Here is a 23,644-nt window from a genome sequence, read left to right as displayed (position 1 = left end):
ACAAACTTGTTGATGAAGTTTAGTTTTGAGATTTAACCACTTGGTGTAAGGTTCAAACTGCTTGACTCACACAAAGGACAGGTTGATTACATTCATATAAGCCCTTATATTTTATGAAATCTTGTAATGAATTATAATTAACCTGGAATGAAAGAGTTGTATCTAGTGAATAGATGTGTGTGTAACTGGTGAATAGGCACAGAGTTACAATGTCATTGCAACCTGGAGAGTCATACTGGGAGCAAAGCCCATGTATATGAATAGGTATGACTACATGTTAAAGTAGTATATTCATGAATTAGGTAGAAGTTAGGTGTGTAACATTTATGAAATTTAGTTTGCAGTTTTCATTAAATAGAATAGTTTTTAGCTCTTTTGTTTCCCTTCAAATATTAGAAATATTCCTAATTATCCAAGTACTGCGTGAATTGCCTTTGAAATATTGCACACATGCACCTGAACAGTTACTTTTTTGCTCAGATACTTCTTTTTCAGATCATGTGTACATAATGTGTGTTCACAAAACATTTAGTATTTAGGTACATTCCTGTTAGATCTTGCATCTGTGGAACTTCATCGTGGAAACTAATTTATCAAAGTAGCACATTCACATTAGTTTCATATTCTTTTTAATTTTCAATTTTATTGGGACCAACTAATAATTATAAAGATAGTGATAAATGATTAAACTTTAAATACTTTTTCTAAGCTCTCAGTTTTCTTATTTTTTTCATTTTTTTATTATACTTTAAGTTTTAGGGTACATGTGCACAACGTGCAGGTTTGTTACATATGTATACATGTGCCATGTTGGTGTGCTGTACCCATTAACTCGTCATTTAACAATAGGTATATCTCCTAATGCTATCCCTCCCCCATCCCCCCACCCCACAACAGGCCCCGGTGTGTGATGTTCCCCGTCCTGTGTCAATGTGTTCTCATTGCTCAATTCCCACCTATGAGTGAGAACATGCGGTGTTTGTTTTTTTGTCCTTGCGATAGTTTGCTGAGAATGATGGTTTCCAGTTTCATCCATGTCCCTACAAAGGACATGAACTCATCCTTTTTTATGGCTGCATAGTATTCCATGGTGTATATATGCCACATTTTCTTAATCCAGTCTGTCATTGTTGGACAGTTGGGTTGGTTCCAAGTCTTTGCTATTGTGAATAGTGCCGCAATAAACATACACAAGCATGTGTCTTTATAGCAGCATGATTTATAGTCCTTTGGGTATATACCAGTAATGGGATGGCTGGATAAAATGGTATTTCTAGTTCTAGATCCCTGAGGAATCGCCACACTGACTTCCACAATGGTTGAACTAGTTTACAGTCCCACCAACAGTATAGAAGTGTTCCCATTTCTTCACATCCTCTCCAGCACCTGTTGTTTCCTGACTTTTTAATGATCGCCATTCTAACTGGTGTGAGATGGTATCTTATTGTGGTTTTGATTTGCATTTCTCTGATGGCCCGTGGTGATGAGCATTTTTTCATGTGTCTGTTGGCTGCATAAATGTCTTCTTTTGAGAAGTGTCTGTTTATATCTTAACAGCAAGCATCTGTAGCCGCAGCAGCAATGAAGAGAAGCATGATTTTTATTTCATGTAGTTAGAAGTCAGTGAAATGGGGAATAACTGGAGAATTTGATTACAATACAGTAGTCTCCCTTTATCCACAGGGGATATGTTCCAAGATCAAGAGGCATGATTTTTATACTTAAACTTTTTTAGCTTGCTAAGAAATAAGATAATTTGAATGTTGACTGAATATGTGATAATTATACAAGGTAGCCCTTTTTTTTTTTACTGTAGATATGTCACCTACCCATGAAAATGGGACAACTTATTTAATTCTCAGCAATGACAAAATTCCAAAATCTGTTGGAATAAATTTAACATTAAAGAATCTATATGAAAATAGAAACTTTCATGTTTATCAAGATATAAACAAAATATGGGAACCTAGAAAAGGAAGGTTCCTCTGACTGCAGGAATACAGAAAGCTTCATGTAAGACTTGGCATATTAGTTGACTTTGCCAAGTAAGTAGCCATGCTAGATGTGGAAAATGTACAGAAAGGAATTTTAGAAAAGAATTTAATTCTCACAATTGTAAAAATGAAGGTGTGCTTGGGAAAAAGCCAATAATGTAGTGGGACTGACACACATGATGTTGTGTGAGAAAGTAATGGGAGATGAGGGCATAATTTGAGTTGTAAAAGTTTCTGATTGGTTTAGGACCAGCTCTGGTAAACAAAAAAAAAAAAAAAAAAGAAAAGTAGGAAACTGAGAATACAGCATAGTAAAACTGAAAATATTATCATTTTTAAACACAGACCTTTCCACTTGACATGCTAACAGAAACTATTATTCCTACTTCGTTAGAGAAGCTTTTAAAAATAGCTTCATTCTGTCAGATACTAAACCCTTTAGATAAGTAAAACATAATATTCAAGAGAGATTGCTATTATTTCCAGCTGCTAAGACAGGTGCCCCAAATTGACTTAATGCCATTCATTTTGAGATAAACTTGAAATTCTTCCATTCATGCATTGGCTGTATTCTAGGTACTTGAAAACCGCATTAGCACAGAAGTATTTTTTTTTTTTTAGATTTGATGTGGATAATGATGCTTTTAAAGTAAAGCTTTGTTACTAGGTAGTTATGTGAAAATTATAGATGCAGAAAAAAATTGAGTGACATTTGAAGTGAGGTAAAAATGTCTTGAACTTTTACAAGCTCTGTTAGCAGTTCTTATGTGCTTGTCTCCTGTCGGTTTTATCATCAACAATGGTATAATTGTCCCAAGATAATAAACACATATCTATCTATATACCCATGTATCTACTTACTAGCATATAGTAAAGTGATAGAATTGATTAACATTTAAAAGTATGAAGTTGTAGATCCAATAACCTTGAAAATAAAGCTACCATTTCTGAATAATATTGTGAGGAAGGTAAACTGAAAAATGCCACCACAAATGACATAAAGAATTTCATGACTTCCTAGTTTAACATGATACTGTCTTGAGATTGGTTCTTTGGGACAGTTCTTTCTTCACAGTCAAGTATATTCTTTGATGATGGTGATGATCTTAAGTACTTTTATGGTCAAATTATTTAAATATTAAAACAGCATCACTTTCCTCATTAGTTTTTCTTAGATTGATGTTAAGAAAGGAACTGATAGCTAAAAATTTAGGTCTTATGAAAACTCTTCCATTGCAGCAAGTACTTACAGACCAGTAAATAACTTGTTTCTGGTTTATAGAAGAGAGGTCGGAGCATAAAGAGCCTCTGGTGCCTAAGATAAAAGAAAAAAAAGGCTTGGCGAAGTTTGAAGGTTTTAGTGGGAAAGTATAGCTGTTTTTCTTTAACAGAGAGTTTTGAGAAATGCGAGGAATGATAGTTAGCTGTTCACGGTTACCAGAAGTTGCATCAGGTTTTATCCAAATGTAACAAGGCCTAAAATGTGGTAATTCTTTATACTGATAGGGAGATAAAGCAAGTGGTCTGTCCAGCTGAATAAAAGAAGGGAGGACAGAAGGAAAGAGCATACCATCCTAATATTCTGAAGGGCATGCATATATTATTCAGGAAGAGAAGAGGCTCTGTGCACAACTGGGGTCACACTAATATTAAAGGGGCAGATAGAGAAGGAAGATCTATTGAAGAAGACTAAAAACAAGTGTTTAGACTGATGTTTCTAAGTTAAGAGGTGTTTCAGAAATGGAAAAACCGTCTATTGCTACAGAGATATCAAATAAGAGGATTGAGAAAAATTCATTGGCTTTGTGAAGATATCATTTAAAACCTTTGACAGTAATTTTGATAGGCTTTTAGAGGACTTGGTTAGATCAGGTTTTAAGGAGTGATTGAGTGGGTAAGAAGTGGGAGACGCAGAATTTTAATGACCAAGTCAACTTTGCTTTAACCCTTTGAAGATGTCACATATTTCACAAGACGAGCTAGACCATATGTCGATATATAGGAAAGAAATTGTTTTAAGAAAAAATTTTATTTTATTTGTTAATACTTCTCCATTTCTATCTCTACTTACTGCCTCATTACCAGCCAGAGGCTGACAAATTTTCATTAGAACAATTTCACTGTTTTTCAGGAAATATAAAATACAGCTCTCTGGAATTACACAAAAAGTAATTTGGATGCTAAGGATTTACCACTGAAATTTACTGTCATGGTTTGAAGGAGTACAAAAATAATATCCTCTGTTTCTTACCCAAGTTTAGAACCACTGGAGATACAAGCATATGAGTCGTCTGCTAGAATTTAAAATATCTGCTTTAAAATTGATAAAGTCTAGAGTTAAGGCCTCTATTTGTAGAGTCACAATGGGATTACTAGTAATTTACTGCTGAATTATACATATTTACTCATTTTGTCACTGGTACACCTGGACAGCCACAGGTGTAGAACAGAAGATTCTTATTCTTTGCAAAAGAACAGGAATGCAGAAGGGGTTGAGCCATACATGTCCAGTAGTCCTTCTCAGCCTTAATCAGATAAATCAGATAAATCTTTCCTCTTCTGGAGAATGGAAACTTTCATATTGTTTCGGCTTAGCAGGGCAACTAACCTTTAAGGAACTGCCAGGTGTCCAATTTTAGCATATCAATGAATATCCGCAATTATCTGAAAAGGCTGTTAAAATATGTGTTTTCCGACTACGTATATATTGAGGCTAAATTTCTTCATCTATTCAAACCAAAACAGCACATTAACCAAGATTGAATACAGAAGTAGATACGAGAGTCCAGTTATCTTCTGTTGAACCACATTATGGAGATTTCTTTTTTTTTTTCCTTTTTTTTTTTTTTTTTTTTTAAGAGATAGTGTCTTGCTCTGCCACCCAGGTTAGAGTGCAGTGGAGCAATCCTAGCTCACTGTAGACTCAAACTCCTTAGGCTTAAGTGATCCTCCCACTGCAGCCTCCTGAGTAGCTGGGAATACAGGCATGTGCCACCATATGCAGTTAATTTTTTTATTTTTATTTTTCTTAGAGAAGAGGACTCAGTTTGTTGCCCGGGCTGGTATCGAACTCCTGGCCTCAAGTGATCCTTCCACCTTGGCTTCCCAAAGTGATGGGATTACAGGCATAAGCCACTGGGCCTGGATGAAATTTCTGAAAATGTAAAACAATGCCTTATGTGACAGGTTGATGGGTGCAGCAAACCACCATGGCACATGTATACCTATGTAACAAAACTGCATGTTCTGCACATGTAAGCCAGAACTTAAAGTGTAATAAAAGAAAAAAAAAATGCTATCTTCTTGCTAAATTTTTTTGTTAGGAAATAATTTTTTTCATTAAAATGCTAATTATGTTAATATGCAGTAGGTTTATAATTGTTACATTTAAGTAAATTACTAAATAAATTTTAAAAAGTCTCAGTTTTGATTTTGTAATATGTTAAATGTCTATAGCAATAATATAAACAAAAGCTCTTTGGGATTCTCAGTAACTTAATAGTGTAAAGAGGTTTTGAGAATCTGATCTAGAGGAATTCACATACAATTTAGGAAGAAAGCATAGCTTTATAATCCAAAATATGCATGTTAGGGCTTAAAGCAGTACTTTGATGTGAAGTATTTTTCAAATGACAGCGTAAGTTTTGTAGTTATCACACTTTGTATTATTTGGAATCATACTATTTTGAAATTTTTCTAAACCTTCATTTTTTATGTCTTTAATGTACAACACAGGAAGTGAACAATGAAATAAAATGTTTGCAAAACTATATAATTTTTTTGTGAACATTTAATTTTTCTAAGCCATAGATGCTTTCCTGAACAAGCTCAATAAGTTATAAGAATATGGAAAAAAGATGTTCTTTGATAATCTTTGGAATATTGCTGGTATCTTACACATAGCAGAATGAATATTTCATATCTGAGTTAAGTGAACAAAGTGTATTTAAAATTTTTTTAATAGTACAGTCTAATGCCATTTTGGAATGTATGCGGAGGTTAATTTGCTATTATAGGAAGCTCTCCAGTTTAGTGGTAACTGTTTATCCTTTTGTCATGTAACATATGGTAGTCATAAGGTCGAGTTTCTGATTTTTCTTTTTCTTTAAGCAGATAATCTCAGTGATACCTTGAAGAAGCTGAAGATAACAGCTGTTGACAAGACTGAGGATAGTTTAGAAGGATGCTTGGATTGTCTGCTTCAAGCCTTGGCTCAAAATAGTAAGTTTCATTATGTTTACTCAAATTCCAAAGAAGAAAATCAAATCAGTAGTCATTCAGAAACTGGTATGTAGTTAAGCACATAACTTTGTATTCATATAACTTGAATTCTTTTGAATCATATCCCTGAATACTGAGATTGTTTTACATGTTCTACCCTCCTACTTACCCTCCACGCCCCCGCAAGATCCTCAAAGCCAAGTTGATAGGCAAAGAAAGGAGGAATTGATGGGTGGTGATGACATTAATACCAGTCCCAGAGAGAGGCCATTGTTTCATTTCTAACAGTCAAGGATCATAGTTGTTTTTCTTAGCACCTACATCTGTGCTTTAAAAATAGATTGTTTTATATGTGGGGAGAGTGGGGAGGGAGACAGAGGAGAAACAGAGGGGGAGCTTAAAACACTTAACATTTTTTTGGAATCTTATCATATTTTAAAATAATTGTACCTTGATATGTATGCATAGATAAATTTGGAAGGAACCATTAGAAGTCATCAAAAATCTTTTGAAATTGGGATAGGATTTTATCTTTGATGTGATAAATAATGCTAGAGATAGAAACTGCACAGTTCTTCATTGACTATTGTATTGCGTTTTATTTATCCTATTTCTAGTCACTAATTTCTGTATTATCACCATTAATAGGTCAGTACAGAGTGATTTTCATTAGTTATCTTAATTCTGCTTGGTTGTGCTGTGGTTTGTTCTGTACTTGTTTTTAATTGTGCTCTTGTCCTATCCTGAAACTAATTACGTAGCTGACAAAGAATGGAGGGGAACGTATATATTGTTAAGGTTTTAATTGTAAGGTTTCAACACTTGTTGATATATGTGTTTTTTATTTTTTAGTAAATCTTGATTAGAAAAATCTAAAATAATTGATTGTAGTACTTTTCATCAAAAAAGCACATTTTAGAGCTAGCTTTTAAAATTATTTTTCAGTAATTATTTTGAGATTATAACTGTCATGCTGTTTAATCTTAGAGATAACAGGAAGAGATTTGAAACACGGAGTTCAATAAGAGCATCTGGATAAGGGTCAAAATGGTAAAGAAAAAGGACAGGAAAGGAGAACGTCTAAGCCTGCTATCCATTTTAGTAGACACATGTGACTATTTAAATTTAATACAAGTAAATAAAATGTAAAAGTAAGTTCCTTAGTCTCACTTCTCAGTAGCTGTATTTGGCAGATGACCACTCTCTTAGGGATCACAGATATAAAATATTCCCATGATCACAGAAAATTCTTATGGATAGCACTGGTCTAGAAACTAGAAAGAAGCACACGATGACCTGATTTCTTTTTTTTACATGTGCCTATACAGGCAGCTTTACACAGTAACATAATTAACCTAAGTAAATTGAGTATCTCAGGTATATTTTTTTGAACAGTTGTTTTATTATAACCTTTCATCTGTTTTCAACAACACTTTGTTTCTCTGTTAGTAAACTTTTAAATAGACCATTTGCTTTAGATACTGAAGGACATGAAGGGTCATATTCTTGGTCATCTGTAGAGGTTGCCCATTAGTCTCCTAGAAAGACCGGAAGACAAAGAGATGAAGTTGAAGGGAAATGAAGAAAAAAGGGAGTAAAAAGTGTATAGCTTTTAAAAGAACAGATTTAAGAAACACTGAGAAGTTCGTAATTGTTAGATTAAATTAGCTTACGTTAGAATGAGCCCATTGCGGACTTATTCACTGTACCTTTTGTTGAAAATGGTCTTGAAATTGTATATCACAAAATGTTAAGGCCACATAACCACAAGGTATTAAAACAATAAACTCACCAATTTAACTAATGATGCCCCGGGAAGGGAACAAAAGGCATGTCTTGTTAACAATCTGAAACAAAATTTATAAATGCCCTCATGCCTAAGACTACTGACAAAAAGGAATTGGACTTTGGATGAAGGAGTTCATGCAGATGTTCAGTCTTTGACACCTGTCGTTGGATCACTTACTGTATGTTTAGCACTGGGCTGGGGATTATAGCCACTTTCTAATCTTTCCTATAGTCCCATGAGGTATATGTTATTATCACCGTTTAAAGGACGAGGTAACAGATTAATAAGCTTATTTGCCTTGCTGTGGAAGAAGCCAGAGTTTTTATTTGAACTCTTGATTTACAAAATAAAAAATTGTAATCTGAATAAAGTGAAGTTTTTTGCTGAGTTCATATAATGTGAAATCGTTCCAAGAAGCTAGGTTTTAACATTGTGTTTTAAATTTTTGTTTTTTCTTTAATAAAAATATTTCCAAATTTTTATTAAAGTGGATAAGCCTGTTTTTCTTGAACTATAAAGTGATACATGTATTTTATAGGCATTTATTGATACACTTTATAAAGTTAGCATATGCCTTTTTAACAAGAAAAAGTAAAATATATTAGTGAGATGTTAATTTTCTACAGTTCTTCCTTGAATAAGATGATTGAGCCATTGCTACTTCTGTCCTAAATGTAAAATTATGAAATATTTAACTTAGAGGAATCTGTACTTGCTTTTTAAACAACAACACCAACAAAAACAAAAACACAGAGAGCTTCTGGTTTCATAATTCTTCGTTAGTGTCAGATGTTTTGTTTTGTTTTGTTTTGTTTTTTGAGACGGAGTCTTGCTCTCTTGCCCAGGCTGGAGTGCAGTGGCGCAATCTCGGCTCACTGCAAGCTCCGCCTCCCAGGTTCACGCCATTCTCCTGCCTCAGCCTCTCTGAGTAGCTGGGACTACAGGCGCCCGCCACCACGCCTGGCTAATTTTTTTGTATTTTTTAGTAGAGATGGGGTTTCACCGTGGTCTCAATCTCCTGACCTCGTGATCCGCCTGCCTCGGCCTCCCAAAGTGCTGGGATTACAAGCGTGAGCCACTGCGCCCGGCCAGTGTCAGGTGTTTTAACTAAAAATAACACTGTTTGTACCGTAATTGCACCTGATCAGGAAAGAAAGGTTTCTCCATTCTGTACAAATATAAGATGGTAATGTATGTAATGGAAATATAAACAAAATTTTATTTTACAGTCTGTTACCCTGTTACTGGAAAGGTTATCTCTGAAAGGAACAAAATAATGCTTTTGAAATTTTTACACTGTGTGAATTTAGTGCATTTAACTAAAAATAACACTGTTTGTACCATAATTGCACCTGATCAGGAAAGAAAGATTTCTCCATTCTGTACAAATATAAGATAGTAATGTATGTAATGGAAATATAAACAAAATTTTATTTTACAGTCTCTTACCCTGTTACTGGAAAGGTTATCTCTGAAAGGAACAAAATAATGCTTTTGAAATTTTTACACTGTGTGAATTTAGTGCATTTGAATTGCATATTACAAATGACTGTAATCTGAAATTAGAATTTTTACTTTGATGTATGGCTTTAGAGTGGTTTTCTTTTTTTACCATTGGCAGTATTTCTCTCTATAACATTTATAGTATATGTGTCTATCTTAAGAGACAAGATTTGAATACTTACTAGATTTTATGAAAACATTTTGTTTAAGCAAGCGTTTTGTGTAAATCTCTGATCTAAATTAATATAAAGCCATTCATTCACTCATATAAATACATCAGATCTCAGTTTTAAAATGTTTTTAGTAAATGTGTGAAGGCTACCAGCCAAGAAATCAGCTTCTGTTTATTTTGGTCTCAGATTATAGTTAGAAGATTCTCAGTAAATGCTTATTTGATTGTAGTATGGTTACCGTATTTTATGCTTATTTGGAAATGTAAAACAATAGGCCACCTATTTTCATCCCTAAACATTAAGACAGGAATTGTCTTTGGAGAATGTGGCATCTAAATCACCTTGCAAGAGAAACTATTAGTTTAAATTAAAGTCCCAAAGGCAAGAAAAATTAACATTCTATTTGTAATAAAAATTCTATCCATTTTATTCCATTTTGAGGATGAAGACCATTTTGTGTTGCTGGGGGGACCATAAAGTGATGCCTTATAGCTTTAAACTCTCTCCCTGAAGAAGTAAGCTGTCTTCCCCTGCCTCGTTCTCTTTTTTTTTGTATTTAACTTAGTTTCTTGCTTGATGGCAATTCCCATTTCATACGAGAGTCACGTAATTGTTTATTTTTTATAGAACAACTCTGTGAGATACTGCGTGTTTACTTGTCTTTAAAGAAAAAAGCATTTAATGTCTAGTTCCACATCTCTAACCTTCTATGATAATATTCACTCACATGTTGAATTCTTGGTTTATTTTCTAGCCGTAAGGTAATTTGCTAGCCCTTGTTCTTTATTTCATTTGTTGTATTGATTTTTGGCTCCCTTCTAGGCTACAATCCTAAGCATACGTAATTATAGGCAAACTTCATTTTATTGTGCTTTACTTCATTGAGCTTCACAAATACTGTATTTTTTACAAATTGAAGGTTTATGGCAACCCTGAGTTGAACAAGTCTTTCGGTGCCATTTTTCCAACAGCATATGCTTACTTTGTGTATCTGTGTCACGTTATGGTAATTCTTGCAGCATTTCAGACGTTATTACTGTATCTACTTTGGTAATCCGTGATCAGTGATCTTTGATGTTACTATCGTGATTGTTTTGGGGTGCCGTGAACCATGCCCATGTATGATGGTAAACTTAATTGATAAATATTGTGTCTGTCTGACTGCCCACCAACTAGCTATACTGTACCCCCTACTCCCCATCTCTATTCCTCTCCTCAGGCCTCACTATTCCATGAGACACAATGTTTAATTTAGACGAATTAATAATCCTACAGTGGCCTGTAAGTGTTCCAGTGAAAGGAAGAGTCACATCTCTGTCACTTTATATCACAAGCTAGAAATGATTAAGCTTATTGAGGAAAGCATGTCGAAAGCAGAGGCAGGTTGAACGCAAAGATAGGCCCAAAGCTAGGCTTCTTGAGCCAGTTAGCTAAGTTGTGAACGCAAAGGAAAAGTTCTTGAAGGAAATTAAAAGTTCTACTCCACCGAGCACATGAATGATAAGAAATCAAACAGCCTTATTGCTGATAGGAAGAAACTTTGAGTAGTCTGGTTAGAGGATCATACTAGCCACAACAGTCCCATGTCCTAATCCAGAGCAGGGCTCTGATTGTCTTCATTTCTGAGAAGGCTGAGAGGTGAGGAGACTGCATTAAGAAAAGTTGGACACTAGCAGAGGTTGGTTAGGTTTAAGGAAAGAAGTCATCTTCACAACACTAAAAGTGAAAGATGAAGCAGCAGCAGCTGCTGATGGAGAAGCTGAAGCAAGTTACCCACAAGATCTAGCTAAGATCATTGATGAAGGAGGCTATGCTAAAGAACAGATTTTCAGTATAGATGAAACAGCTTGATATTGGAAGAGATGCCACCTAGGACTTTTATAACTAGGGTGGAGAGGTCAATGCCTGTCTTCAAAGGACAGGCTGACTCTCTTATTAGGGGCTAATGCAGCTGGTGACTTGAAGTTGAAACCAGCGTTCACTTACCATTCTGAAAATCCTGGGGCCCTTCAGAATGATGCTAAATTTCTCTGCCTGTTCTCTGAAAATGGAAAACAAAGCCTGGATGACAGTACATCTGTTTACAGCATAGTTTACTGAATGTTTTAAGCCCACTGTTGAGACATCCTGCTCAGAAAAAAAGATCCCTTTCAAAATATTACTGCTCATTGACAATGCACCTGGTCACCTAAGAGCTCTGACAGAGTCGTACATGGAGATAAATGTTATTTTTGTGCCTGTAAACACAACATCCATGGATGAAGGAATAATTTCAAAGCCTTATTATACATTTCATAAGGCTGTAGCTGCCATAGATAGTGATTTCTCTGGTGGATTTGGGCAAACTAAATTGAAAACCTTCTGGAAAGGATTCACCATTCTAAATGCCATTAAGAATATTCATGATTCTGGGAGAAGGTCAAAATATCAACTTTTTTTAAAATTATACTTTAAGTTCTAGGGTACATGTACACAACATGCAGGTTTGTTACATAGGTATACATGTGCCATGTTGGTTTGCTGCACCCGTTAACTCGTCATTTACATTAGGTATTTCTCCTAATGCTATCCCTCCCCCAGCCCCTTACCCTACGACAGGCCCTGGTGTGTGATGTTCCCCGCCTTGTGTCCAAGTGTTCTCATTGTTCAATTCCCACCTATAAGTGAGAACATGTGGTGATTGGTTTTCTGTCCTTGTGATAGTTTGCTCAGGATGATGGTTTCCAGCTTCATCCATATCCCTGCAAAGGAGATGAACTCATCCTTTTTTATGTCTGCATAGTATTTTATGGTGTATATGTGCCACATTTTCTTAATCCAGTCATCATTGATGGACATTCGGGTTGGTTCCAAGTCTTTGCTATTGTGAACAGTGCCGCAATAAACATACGTGTGCATGTGTCTTTATAGTAGCATGAAAATATCAATATTAACAGGAGTTTGGAACAAGTTAATTCCCTCTCTTATGGATGACTTTGAGTAGAACCAGTGGATGAAGTAAACTGTAGATGTGGTAGAAATAGTAGGAAAACTAGAATTAGAAGTGGCACTTCAAGATGTGACCGAATTGCTGTAATCTCACGATAAAACTTGGGCAGATGAGGAGTTACTTCTTATAGATGAGAAAAGAAAGTGTTTTTTTTTTTAATTTGTTTTTTTTTTTTTTTTGAGACAGTATCACTCTGTCGCCCAGGCTGGAATGCAGTGGCACGATCTCAGCTCAGTGCAACCTCCACCTCCCGGGTTCAAGCGATTCTTCTGCTTCAGCCTCCCGAGCAGCTGGGACTACAGGCACGTGCCACCACGCCTGGCTAATTTTTGTGTTTTTAGTACCATATTTGCCAGGTTGGTCTCAAACTCCTGACCTTGTGATCCACCCGCCCCTGCCTCCCAAAGTGCTAAGATTATAGACATGAGCCACTGTGCCTGGCTTCAAAAGTGGTTTTTTGAGATGGAATCTACTCCTGGTGAAGATGCTGTGAACGTTGAAATGACACAAAGAATTTAGAATATTACATAAACTTAGTTGATAAAACATTGACAGGGTTTGAAAGAATTGACTCCAGGTTGTAAAGAAGTTCTATAGGTGAAATGCTATCGAACAGCATTGCATGCTACAGATATCTTTTGTGAAAGGAAGAGTCAATCAGGATGATAAACTTTGTCTTATTTTAAGAAGTTGACATAGCCACCCTAACCTTCAGCAACCAGCACCCTGATTAGGTGGTGGTTAGTCAGCAACATTCAGCATTGAGGAAAGATCCTCCAGCAGCAAAAAGATACGACTTACTGAAGGCTCAGATGATCGCTAGCATCTTTTAGCAATAAAATATTTTTAAAGCAAGCTATATACATTGTTTCTTTAGACATAATGCTCTTGCACACTCAGTAGACTACAGTATAGTGTAGACAGAACTTTTTTTTTTTTTTTGAGATGGAGTCTTGCTCTGTCGCCCAGGCTGGAGTGCAGTGGCATGATCTTGGCTCACTGCAACCTCCTCCTCCCATGTTCAAATGATTCTCCTGCCTCAGCCTCCTGAGTAGCTGGGATTACAGATGCCCACCACCACATCCAGCTAATTTTTTGTATTTTTAGTAGAGATGGGGTTTCCCCATGTTGGCCAGGCTGGTCTTAAACTCCTGACCTCAGGTGATCCACCTGCCTTGGCCTCCCAAAGTGCTAGGATTACAGGCATGAGCCACTGCGCCCAGCCTGTAGACATAACATTTATATCTACTGGGAAACCAAAAAAAAAAAAAAAAAAAACTGGTGTGATTTGCTTTATAGTGATATTCACTTTATTGAAGTGATTTGGAACCAAACTCACAATATCTCTGAGGTATGCCTTTATGTACACAAGGTGTTAATCTAGATTACTCCATGAGTCTTGTCTAGCAGTAAAAACTTTTGTTGTCATTTGCTTTAGTCAGCTTTATGCATTTACTATTTTTGAACAGACTTACTTTCAGGTAGCAAAGTTACTTCCTAAGTAAGAGAGTTCTTATTATCAACTGTTTTTTTTTTTTTTTTTGGTATTTGCAATCTGTGAACATACTCCTGCTGTTTTAGTAGAGATAAAAAATTATTATTTTATCCTTTCATAGTAGTATCTTGAAGAAATTTTTACCTTTTTATCTAGAGTTATCAAATGTTCCACAGAAGTGATGTGTTTCTTTTGCGAACTGAATTCATTATTATTTTTTTACCTCCTTTACTTTTTTTTATATTGTATGCCTCTTTTAGTGATTGTGTTCATTGTCCATGAGGGCTTAGCACTGGTACTCCTTATGAACTAGTGAAGATTCAGTTTTTACGAAATAAAGATAGCATTTGAAGAATACAGGAGATTCTCAACTAAAATGTCAGCTAAAAAGACATTGACAATTCCCAATGGGTTGAGACTCCTGGATTGCCATAGGATGGTGGTGGCCTCCTAAATCTGTATCTTTCCATGCATTCTCTAAAAGTCCACATAGATCCACAAAGAGATAAAACCGACTAACAATATTCTTTGTCTTCAGCATAACTAGGAGACAGACTTCAAATTATTACGGAGATAAATAAATATCCAAATCTAGCCTACTCAGCTTCAGAGACCACTGCAGGGAGAGTTAAGACTGCAGAGACCACATGGACAAGAGGAGAGGGAAATGGGGAACCAGGAGCCCAAGGGTAATAGTACACAATGAAAATTACCTTTAGAAAGAAAAAAATTCCTACCCTAGTAGGAAAATAGTGCGATCTGGTCTTAGATTAGATTCTAATATTGGCTACTTAAAAGTATATGGGACTCCAGGTGACAGGTCAGGAAAGCACCACTTTGGGGATGGAGTTGTTCACTTTTATATACTTGGTGATGAAAAGAAAGAAGCAAGAGGGAGAAATGAAGTGTTCTGTAGAAATAAGGAAACTGCAAAATCAGAAGACATACTCATCACCCCACTTTGGCCTCAGTTCAGAAGAGAGAGCATTTGAACTAAAAATCCTGGATATTTATCCCAAATTGTTGCCCTTACTGCATTCAATTTTTATTACTAGTCAAGGAAAATAAAAAATTATACACTGAATAGGAAATTTCAGATAAGATACATACATAGGTGCTACAAAAAAGAAAGCGGAAAATAAGAATCAAAACATTTTAGCTATTAAAAATTTTTCATCTAAGCCATCTGTGCGGCAGTTATCATTAACAGAACACCATGACCTATATTACATATTCTTAAACAAGCCTTTGCAGATACGAAGAGAAGAAACCTTCAAGTTATAAATTCAGAAACTTAGAACCAAAGTGAACACCAGGAAGCTGTGAAATTAGAGTTGACCAGAAGAAATTGAAGAAAATGACAAAATTGTTTTAAAAATTAAAACTAAATTTCAAGGTGCCCAAGGAAGAATAGAGGTGATTGAAAATTTAATAAGGGACATTGAGGAAAGAGATGCAAACAGGCAACTGAGAAGACAAAGGATCAGAGAAAAGATTATAATACAGAAGATAGTCAAAAAGATCCAACATACATGCAATTGGAATTCAGAAGAAGGAAAACAAAATGGTGAAACAGAGATAGTATTTAAAAGTATAAGGTTTCTAAAAGTACAGGAAGACCAGAATCTGTTTTTTGAAAGGGCCCACCATATACTTGTGAAAATTGACCGGAAACAGTCAACTGAAAGACATAGTATAGGAAAACTTTTAGACTTTAAAGATAAAAACAAGTACAGAGGAAAAAATCCTCAAGGCCTCCATGCGAAAATATTATTTACAAAGGAAAGAAAGGCCAGGCATGGTGACCCACACCTGTAATCCCAGCACTTTGGGAGGCCAAGGTGGGTGGATCACTTGAGGTCAGGAGTTCGAGACCAGCCTGGCCAGTATGGCAAAACCTCATCTCTACTAAAAATACAAAAAATTAGCCGAGTCTGGTCATGCATGCCTGTAATCCTAGCTACCTGGGAGGCTGAGGCATGAGAATTGCTTGAGCCCGGGAGACGGAGGTTGCAGTGAGCAGAGATTGCGTGACTGCACTCTAGCCTGGGCGGTAGAGCAAGACTCAGTCTCAAATAAAAAAAAAAAAAAAAAAAAAAAAAGAAAGATTGGCATCAGATGTCCACATAGCATTACAGAATTCAATAGTGGTACAGTATTTTCAGGTAACTGAAGGAATAAGAATTTTATATTGAACCAAGCTGCCCAGTAAAAATCAAAGCTGTAGAAGAATCCTGTTAAAGGTAGAAGAATCCAGGGATACTGTACTCTTTGCCTTCCAGAAGAATCTTCTTAAACTTGCACTGCTTAATACAGTAGTCACTCTTCAGCATGGCTGTTGAGCATTTGAAATGAAGCTAGTCTAAATTGAGATGTGTTGTACCTCTAAAAAACATACAAAATTTCAAAGACTTAGTACAAATTAAAAAATGTAAAATAGTCATTAATAGTTTTAGAAATATTGATTACATATTAAATCTTATTTTAAAAATTTTGTGAAATATTTACAAATGCTTTGTTTCTACTGAAGCTTTATAGGCCAGCATTTCTTGGATTGTGGGTAGTAGCTGATCAAAGTGCTTATAAGACTTGGGCCAGTCAGTGTGATATGATGGAAAATGCAGGTTAGAAGAAAATAATAAGTAAATTAATATAATATATAATTGGGATATTCAGTATAGGAAGAGAACTTTCTAAAAAATTATTTTAAGTTCTGGAATACATGTGCAGAGCATGCAGGTTTGTTACATAGGTAAATGTGTGCCATGGTAGTTTGCTGCACCTATCAACCCTTCACCTAGGTATTAAGCCCTACATGCATTAGCTGTTTATCCTGATTCTCTCCCTCCCCGTAACCCCCTCTACAGACCCCATTGTGTGGTGTTCCCCTCCCTGTGTCCATGTGTTTTCTTTGTTCAGCTCCCACTTATAAGTGAGAACATGCAGTATTTGGGCTGCTGTTCCTGTGATAGTTTGCTGAGGATAATGGCTTCCAACTTCATCCATGTCCCTACAAAGGACATGATCTCATTCTTTTTTATGGCTGCATAGTATTCCATGGTGTATATCTACCACATTTCCAGTCTATCATTGATGGGCATTTGGGTTGGTTCCATGTCTTTGCTATTGCGAATAGTGCTGCAGTGAACGTACACGTGCATGTATCTTTATAATAGAATGACTTATATTCCTTTGAGTATATACCCAGTAATGGGATTGCTGGGTCAAATGGTATTTCTGGTTCCAGATCTTTGAGGAATCAGCAGCACCCTGTCTTCCACAATGGTTGAACTAATTCACATTCCCACCAACGGTGTAAAAGTGTTCCTGTTTCTCCACAGCCTTGTCAGCATCTGCTGTTCCTTGACTTTTTAGTAATCACCATTCTGACTGGCGTGAGATGGTATCTCATTGTGGTTTTGATTTGCATTTCTCTAATGATCAGTGATGTTGAGCTTTTTTCTTCCTGTTTGTTGGCCGCATAAGTGTCTTCTTTTGAGAAGTATATGTTCACGTCCTTTGCCCACTTTTAAATGGGGTTGTTTTTTCTTGTAAATTCGTTTGTAGTTCCTTGTAAATTCTGGATATTAGACCCTTGTCAGATGGACAGATTGTGAAAATGTTTTCCCATTCTGTAGGTTGTTGGTTCACTCCGATGGTAGTTTCTTTTGCTGTGCAAAAGCTCTTTAGTTTAATTAGATCCCATTTGTTGATTTTTCCTTTTGTTGCAATTGCTTTTGATGTTTTTGTTATGAACTCTTTCCCCTTGTCTATGTTCTGAATGATGTTGCCTCGATTTTCTTCTAGGGTTTTCATAGTTTGGGGTTTTACGTTTTTAAGTCTTTATTCCATCTTGAGTTAATTTTTGTATAGGGTGTAAGGAAGGGGTCCAGGTTCAATTTTTTGCACATAGCTAGCCAGTTTTCCCAGCACGATTTATTAAATAGGGAATCCTTGTCAAAGAGCAGATGGTTTTAGATGTGTGGTCTTATTTCTTAGATCTCTATTCTGTCTTATTGGTCTGTGTGTCTGTTTTTGTACCAGTACCATGCTGTTTTGGTTACTGTAGCCTTGTAGTATAGTTTGAAGTTGGGTAGCATGACACCTCTAGCTTTGTTCTTTTTGCTTAGGATTGCCTTGGCTATACAGCTCTTTTTTGGTTCCATATGAATTTTAAAGTAGTTTTTTTCTAATTCTGTGAAGAATGTCAAATGGTAGTTTAATGGGAATAGCATTGAATTTATAAATTACTTTGGGCAGTATGGCCATTTTCATGATAATTGATTCTTCCTATCCATGAGCATTTTTGCAATCTTTTTCCATTCTTTTATGTCCTCTCTGATTTCCTTGAGCAGTCATTTGTAGTTTGGTAGAGAACATTTTTAAAGGAAGCTTAGGTTCATTTTTCTAGGGTTACATTCTAAGGAGAAGGTGGTATATAGGGTCTAAAATATGTTCTGTGTGCTTAATCTAAAAGCAGAGATTAATCTAAAAGGAGAGAACAGTGTGTATCCAAATATATTCTTACCTAGGAGTTTATAGAAAAGGGAGCATGGAAAGGCTTGAATCTGGGAGAGTGAGAAAGACCATCTTAAAATCAGTCTCTCACAAGCCATGAGATCAGTAACAGAAACAAGATATATAACAGTGATACTGGGTGCTGTTTGCCTTCTGATATGATCTGAAGCACTATACTTTATAAAAGGCAAAAAAGGACTCTCATGTTGTGCCGTTGCCAGAAGGATATAAATCTCCATTGGTATTTGTAGTTGGTGATTGAAGCCTTGGCAGAAGATCTGGGTTTGCTAACATTAGCTAATGAATGTTACCATTTTTGCTTCTTAAGTTTGCTACATTTGAAAAACTTTTTATGTTCCTAACACAGAGAAAATGTGTAAGAGGGAAATGTGATTTGAAATGATCCTGTATGCCAAATACATACTGAAGAAGATTTGCCAGTCTCAGTATTTATAGTACCAGTACTGATTTACTATCACTAAGGACTACACTTTAAATTATACTTGGAGAAGAAAAGAGGAATTTGTTCTGCTGTGTCTTTCTAACATTATTTTTCATCAGGGTTCCATGTCACTGCACCTATAGCCAGCTGTGGGAGCAGTCCGTGGACATATACTTGATTGAAGTTAACTGTCTTCTCTAATCGTATAAGCAGTAACCCAATGTGTCCATCCATTTGTGCTGTTGTAACAGAACCACACCCTGGCTAAATTACAAATAGTAGAGATTTATATTTCTCCCTGTTATGGAGGCTGAGAAGTCCAAGATCAAGGTGCTGGTAGGTTCAGAGTCTGGTGACATGCCATACCTCATTGATGGTACCTTGTTGATGGCACCTTGTTACTGCATTCTCACATGACAGAAGGTGGAAGGGAAGGAGAGCGAGAGAGCGAGGCAGCTCTCTGAAGTCTCTTTTATAATGGCATTAATCCATTATAAAGGCCTCACCTCATACTACTGTCATATTGGGGATTAAGTTTTAATACATGACTTTTGGGTGGGACACAACATTTAAACCACAGCACCCACTATGTCCTGAATGTGTTCAAGAATATAAGACATGTAAATTGGCATTTTAATTGATATAATGAATTGGAAATCAATTAATATTAGTATCTGAATAAGAATTATGTATTCTCAACAGAAAGCTAGTTTGATACAGAAGAAAATAGCTTTAAGTAATAAATAGATTAGATAAATGTGTTTTCATTATCTTTACTGTGATTGTAGATGTTTGAATTTGAAATGAAAGGCAAGAATAGTATCATGCCACTTTTTACTTCAGTAGTACTTGAAAGTCCAAGTGGGTTGTATTCGCTCCAGAAAGCTTTCTTACATCGTCTACATGCTTTCATTTTTACCTCTTACTTTTCAGATTTTCTGAATACCCATTTGGCATTGTAAAACAGAGAAGATTAAGGTTTCATCGTTAGGTTTCATCATTAGGTATACATTGGAATCTATAATGAGACTTTTTTGGAAATAATAAAATTTAGTGAATCATTTTATTCTAATGGAAGCTTCTTTGTAAAATATATGTCTTCTTATTATAATTAATTTATTTGTACTATATTTAAAATTTTATTTTAACATATGGTACATGTGAGGACCTAATTGAATTTTTTTTTTAGATAATCAGTTTTCCTAATACAATGTGTTGTTTAATCTGTTCCTTATCTATCATGTTCTATCTATCATGGAATAACCATTTAGTTTAATATAATTGCATCAGTGTCTGAGTTTTTTTCTATCCCATTAATCTGTTTGTCTAATATTGTGCTGTTACCTTACCATGCTATTTTAATTATGGTAGCTTTATGGAGGAAGTTTCCTATTATAAATCTATTTTTGAAAAATTGTTATTGTTTTCATGGGTTTGTTATATCAGAAATTTTATAAATACTTTGTCATATTTCTGAAAAATCCTATTGGAATTATAATAAGTCATAAATTAATTTGGGGAGAATTGAAAACTTCTCAATATTTTGTCTGCCAATCTAAGGGCATAGATTGTATCTTCTCTTATTCTGGTCTTCTTTTTATGTCTCAGTAAAATTAGGTAGTTTGGTTCATATGCTTTCCATACATTACTTTTTAAAAATATTCCTTTGTATTTTGCATTTTTGTTGTTGCGTATGGATTTTTTCCGTATAACTTCTAAGTGATTATTGTTAGAGATTATTGTGAAAGATGTCTTGATGTTTATATTTTTGTATGTATTCAGCCACCTTCTGTTCTTCATTAAAATAAATTTTTAGCTAGTTCTCTTAGGTTTTGCGATCAGAACATCTGCAAAGTGATACTTTTGTTTCCTCTTGCCCTTATCTAAAGCTGACTTACTGTATTGGGTTAAGCTTCCAGTGAAATAGTAAATAGCAGTGATATGGTTAGCACCATATTTTAGTTTCTGATACTGATGGTATGGCCCTTCTGATGTTTCACCATTAAATATAACATCTCTTGATTTTTATGTAAAAATTCTTTTTCATTTTAAGAAAATAGTAAGGCCGGGCACAGTGGCTCATGCCTGTAATCCCCACATTTTGGGAGGCTCACGCAGGAGGATTGCTTGAAGTGAGGAGTTTGAGACTAGCCTGGGCAGTAAAGCAAGACCGAATCTCTATCAAAGAATACATATATGTGTGTATATGTGTGTGTGTGTGTGTGTGTATGTATGTGTATATGTATGTGTGTGTGTGTATATAGGTATATACATATATATGTGTGCATATATGTGTATATAGGTATATACATATATATGTGTGCATATATGTGTATATACATGTATATACATATAGGTGTGTGTATATACACATATATGTGTATATATACGTATATACATATGTGTGTATACACACACCTATACATACACACATGTGTGTATATATGTACATATATACACACATATATACGTATATATATATAGCGTGTATGTATGTGTGTGTGTATATGTATATACATATATGTGTGTATGTATATGTGTGTGTATACACACACACATATATATATACGTATATATATATATGCCAGGCATGGTGGTGTGTGGCTCTATTCCCAGCTATGTGGAAGGCTGGTGCTCAAGCATAGAAGTTTGAGGCTGCAATGAGCCATGATTGTGCCACTGCACTCTAGCCTAGGTGACAGAACAAGACCCTGTCTCAGAAAGAAAGGAAAATAATTAAAGAACAATTTCTTTAAAAACAAAAAGATTTTAAACCACAAATTTTTTGCCAAATTAATAAGTGTTGAAAGTGGTAAGTCTCTACCATTTTATTGCTATAAAGCTTGTTTATAATAAAATTATTTGTTGAGAGCATTAATAATAAGGGAACTTTTTCATAAGAAGGAAAATACAACAAAGTTTTATAATCTTTGAATCAAGGTCATGTAGTATACTAGTGAAGTTCAGTATAATTTATATCCTCCTTTGTGTATTCAGGGACAAATATTTATCTAATGAGAATTAGTATGTAAAGAATGATTGGAATTAATAACATGAATGTGTATATCTTAGAAAAAATGACTATTAAAACATCTGACAAACATAGGAGATTTCTTAATCTAGTAATGTATAGCTTCAATAGTTTTCAAAGCTACATTCAATAAAGCATTGCTTTTGCCACCAGAAAATTGTTTACACTTACAAGGTCATATTATATCAGCCTTTAAAGTATATCTATATGCCTTTAAATTAGTAAGTATTCATTTATTTGTTAGTTTATATTATTCAGCCCTGAAAATGTGAACTTAATTGCTTATGATTTCAGTTACTTTAAAAAATGTAGTTTTACACAGATTCACATATTGAGTGCATGATGCCAAATGAATTTTGGTGTTTCAAGATTTAATAATATATGATTAGAAATTTTTAATAAATTAGAACAGAATTTTTAAAATACTTGGCCTTAAAGACTGTTTTTGTGGCCCTAGAGGAAAAGACAAACACATTTAACCGGAAAAAGGGGTAATTGACGTAAACTCTTCTCCTTTGGGAAGAATTTTGTATGACTCTTAATTCACACAAATCTGTCATTTATCCATTATGTTAAATTGGAAGAGATATTACACCATGGGAATTTGTTTTATACCAAATTTATAAATCTAAGTTATTTCATTTTTTATTTTTACTCATTTATGTACTGTAATTTTCACTTTTTGAATTATGAATATATGTGAATATGCATGACCAAATGTAAAATTGTTGAAATAGGAAGAACAATGGAAATACTAAATACAAAATAGAGAGTAAAAGATTAGCTCTTGGCTTTAAGTAGTCAAGGTAAGGGAAGGATAGCCAAGAAATGGAAATGATCCCAAATTTAAAAAGAATTTGTAGAAGCACATTAAAAATATATAGATTCTAGTTGAAGAAATATAGTTGTCAGAAATATATCTTCTTAATTGAATATAAGATACTACACTGTTTTCTATTTGCTATACAAGAATATCTTGAAAATGCCATATTCTTAATTTTATGTGGTTCATGGTCATTTTATTCTCTCTTAAATCTCTTATAATTGAAGAAAGGTGAATATTTCATGTTTTTAGTAAGGTAAGGTTCAGGTATAATTTTCTAGGGTAATATATGTATATACATATATATAATGGGTTATATAATTAAGAGTCTTTATTTGAGTTAACTTTTTAAAAAAGAAGTTCACTTACTAAATGTAGGTCGACTCATTAGAATACTTGGTGAGTATTCAAACAAAATTGAGCTCATACTGTTGTGCTATGTCATACTGCTGTTACTTAGTTTAACATAACATAAATGTTAAATACTTCATTTAATCATAGATTGGGAGCATTTTATACAGTTATATCATGCTTTGATGCGGTAAGATTTAGACTACACACCCATCCATCTTCAGATCTCATTCATTCATTTATTCCACACTTAGTATTTATTTAGTATGTGCCAAACATTGTGCTATCTCACAATAATGACAGAAGCTTATTTCT

At 34.8% G+C, this 23,644-nt stretch overlaps 1 protein-coding gene across 5 annotated transcripts in view; it reads left to right on the top strand.

The window, feature by feature from the left end:
- The window catches only part of RAP1GDS1 (Rap1 GTPase-GDP dissociation stimulator 1), a 177,367-nt gene that overhangs the window by 25,655 nt on the left and 128,068 nt on the right, over positions 1 to 23,644 (top strand). For 3 of the 5 annotated variants that reach the window (XM_032135773.2, XM_032135697.2, XM_032135555.2), the window contains exon 2: positions 6,105 to 6,215. In XM_032135773.2, the coding sequence (XP_031991664.1) occupies positions 6,105 to 6,215 (111 nt within the window). The remainder of the gene's footprint in view (positions 1 to 6,104; positions 6,216 to 23,644) is intronic. The other 2 variants (XM_032135840.2, XM_032135619.2) reach the window with 1 other exon arrangement.

Source organism: Hylobates moloch, unplaced genomic scaffold (assembly GCF_009828535.3).
Source record: "Hylobates moloch isolate HMO894 unplaced genomic scaffold, HMol_V3 SCAFFOLD_2, whole genome shotgun sequence".
In the NCBI taxonomy this organism is placed as follows: Eukaryota; Metazoa; Chordata; class Mammalia; order Primates; family Hylobatidae; genus Hylobates; species Hylobates moloch.
Note: the sequence above shows the minus strand (reverse complement) of the source record. Positions and strands in the feature narration are given on the sequence as shown.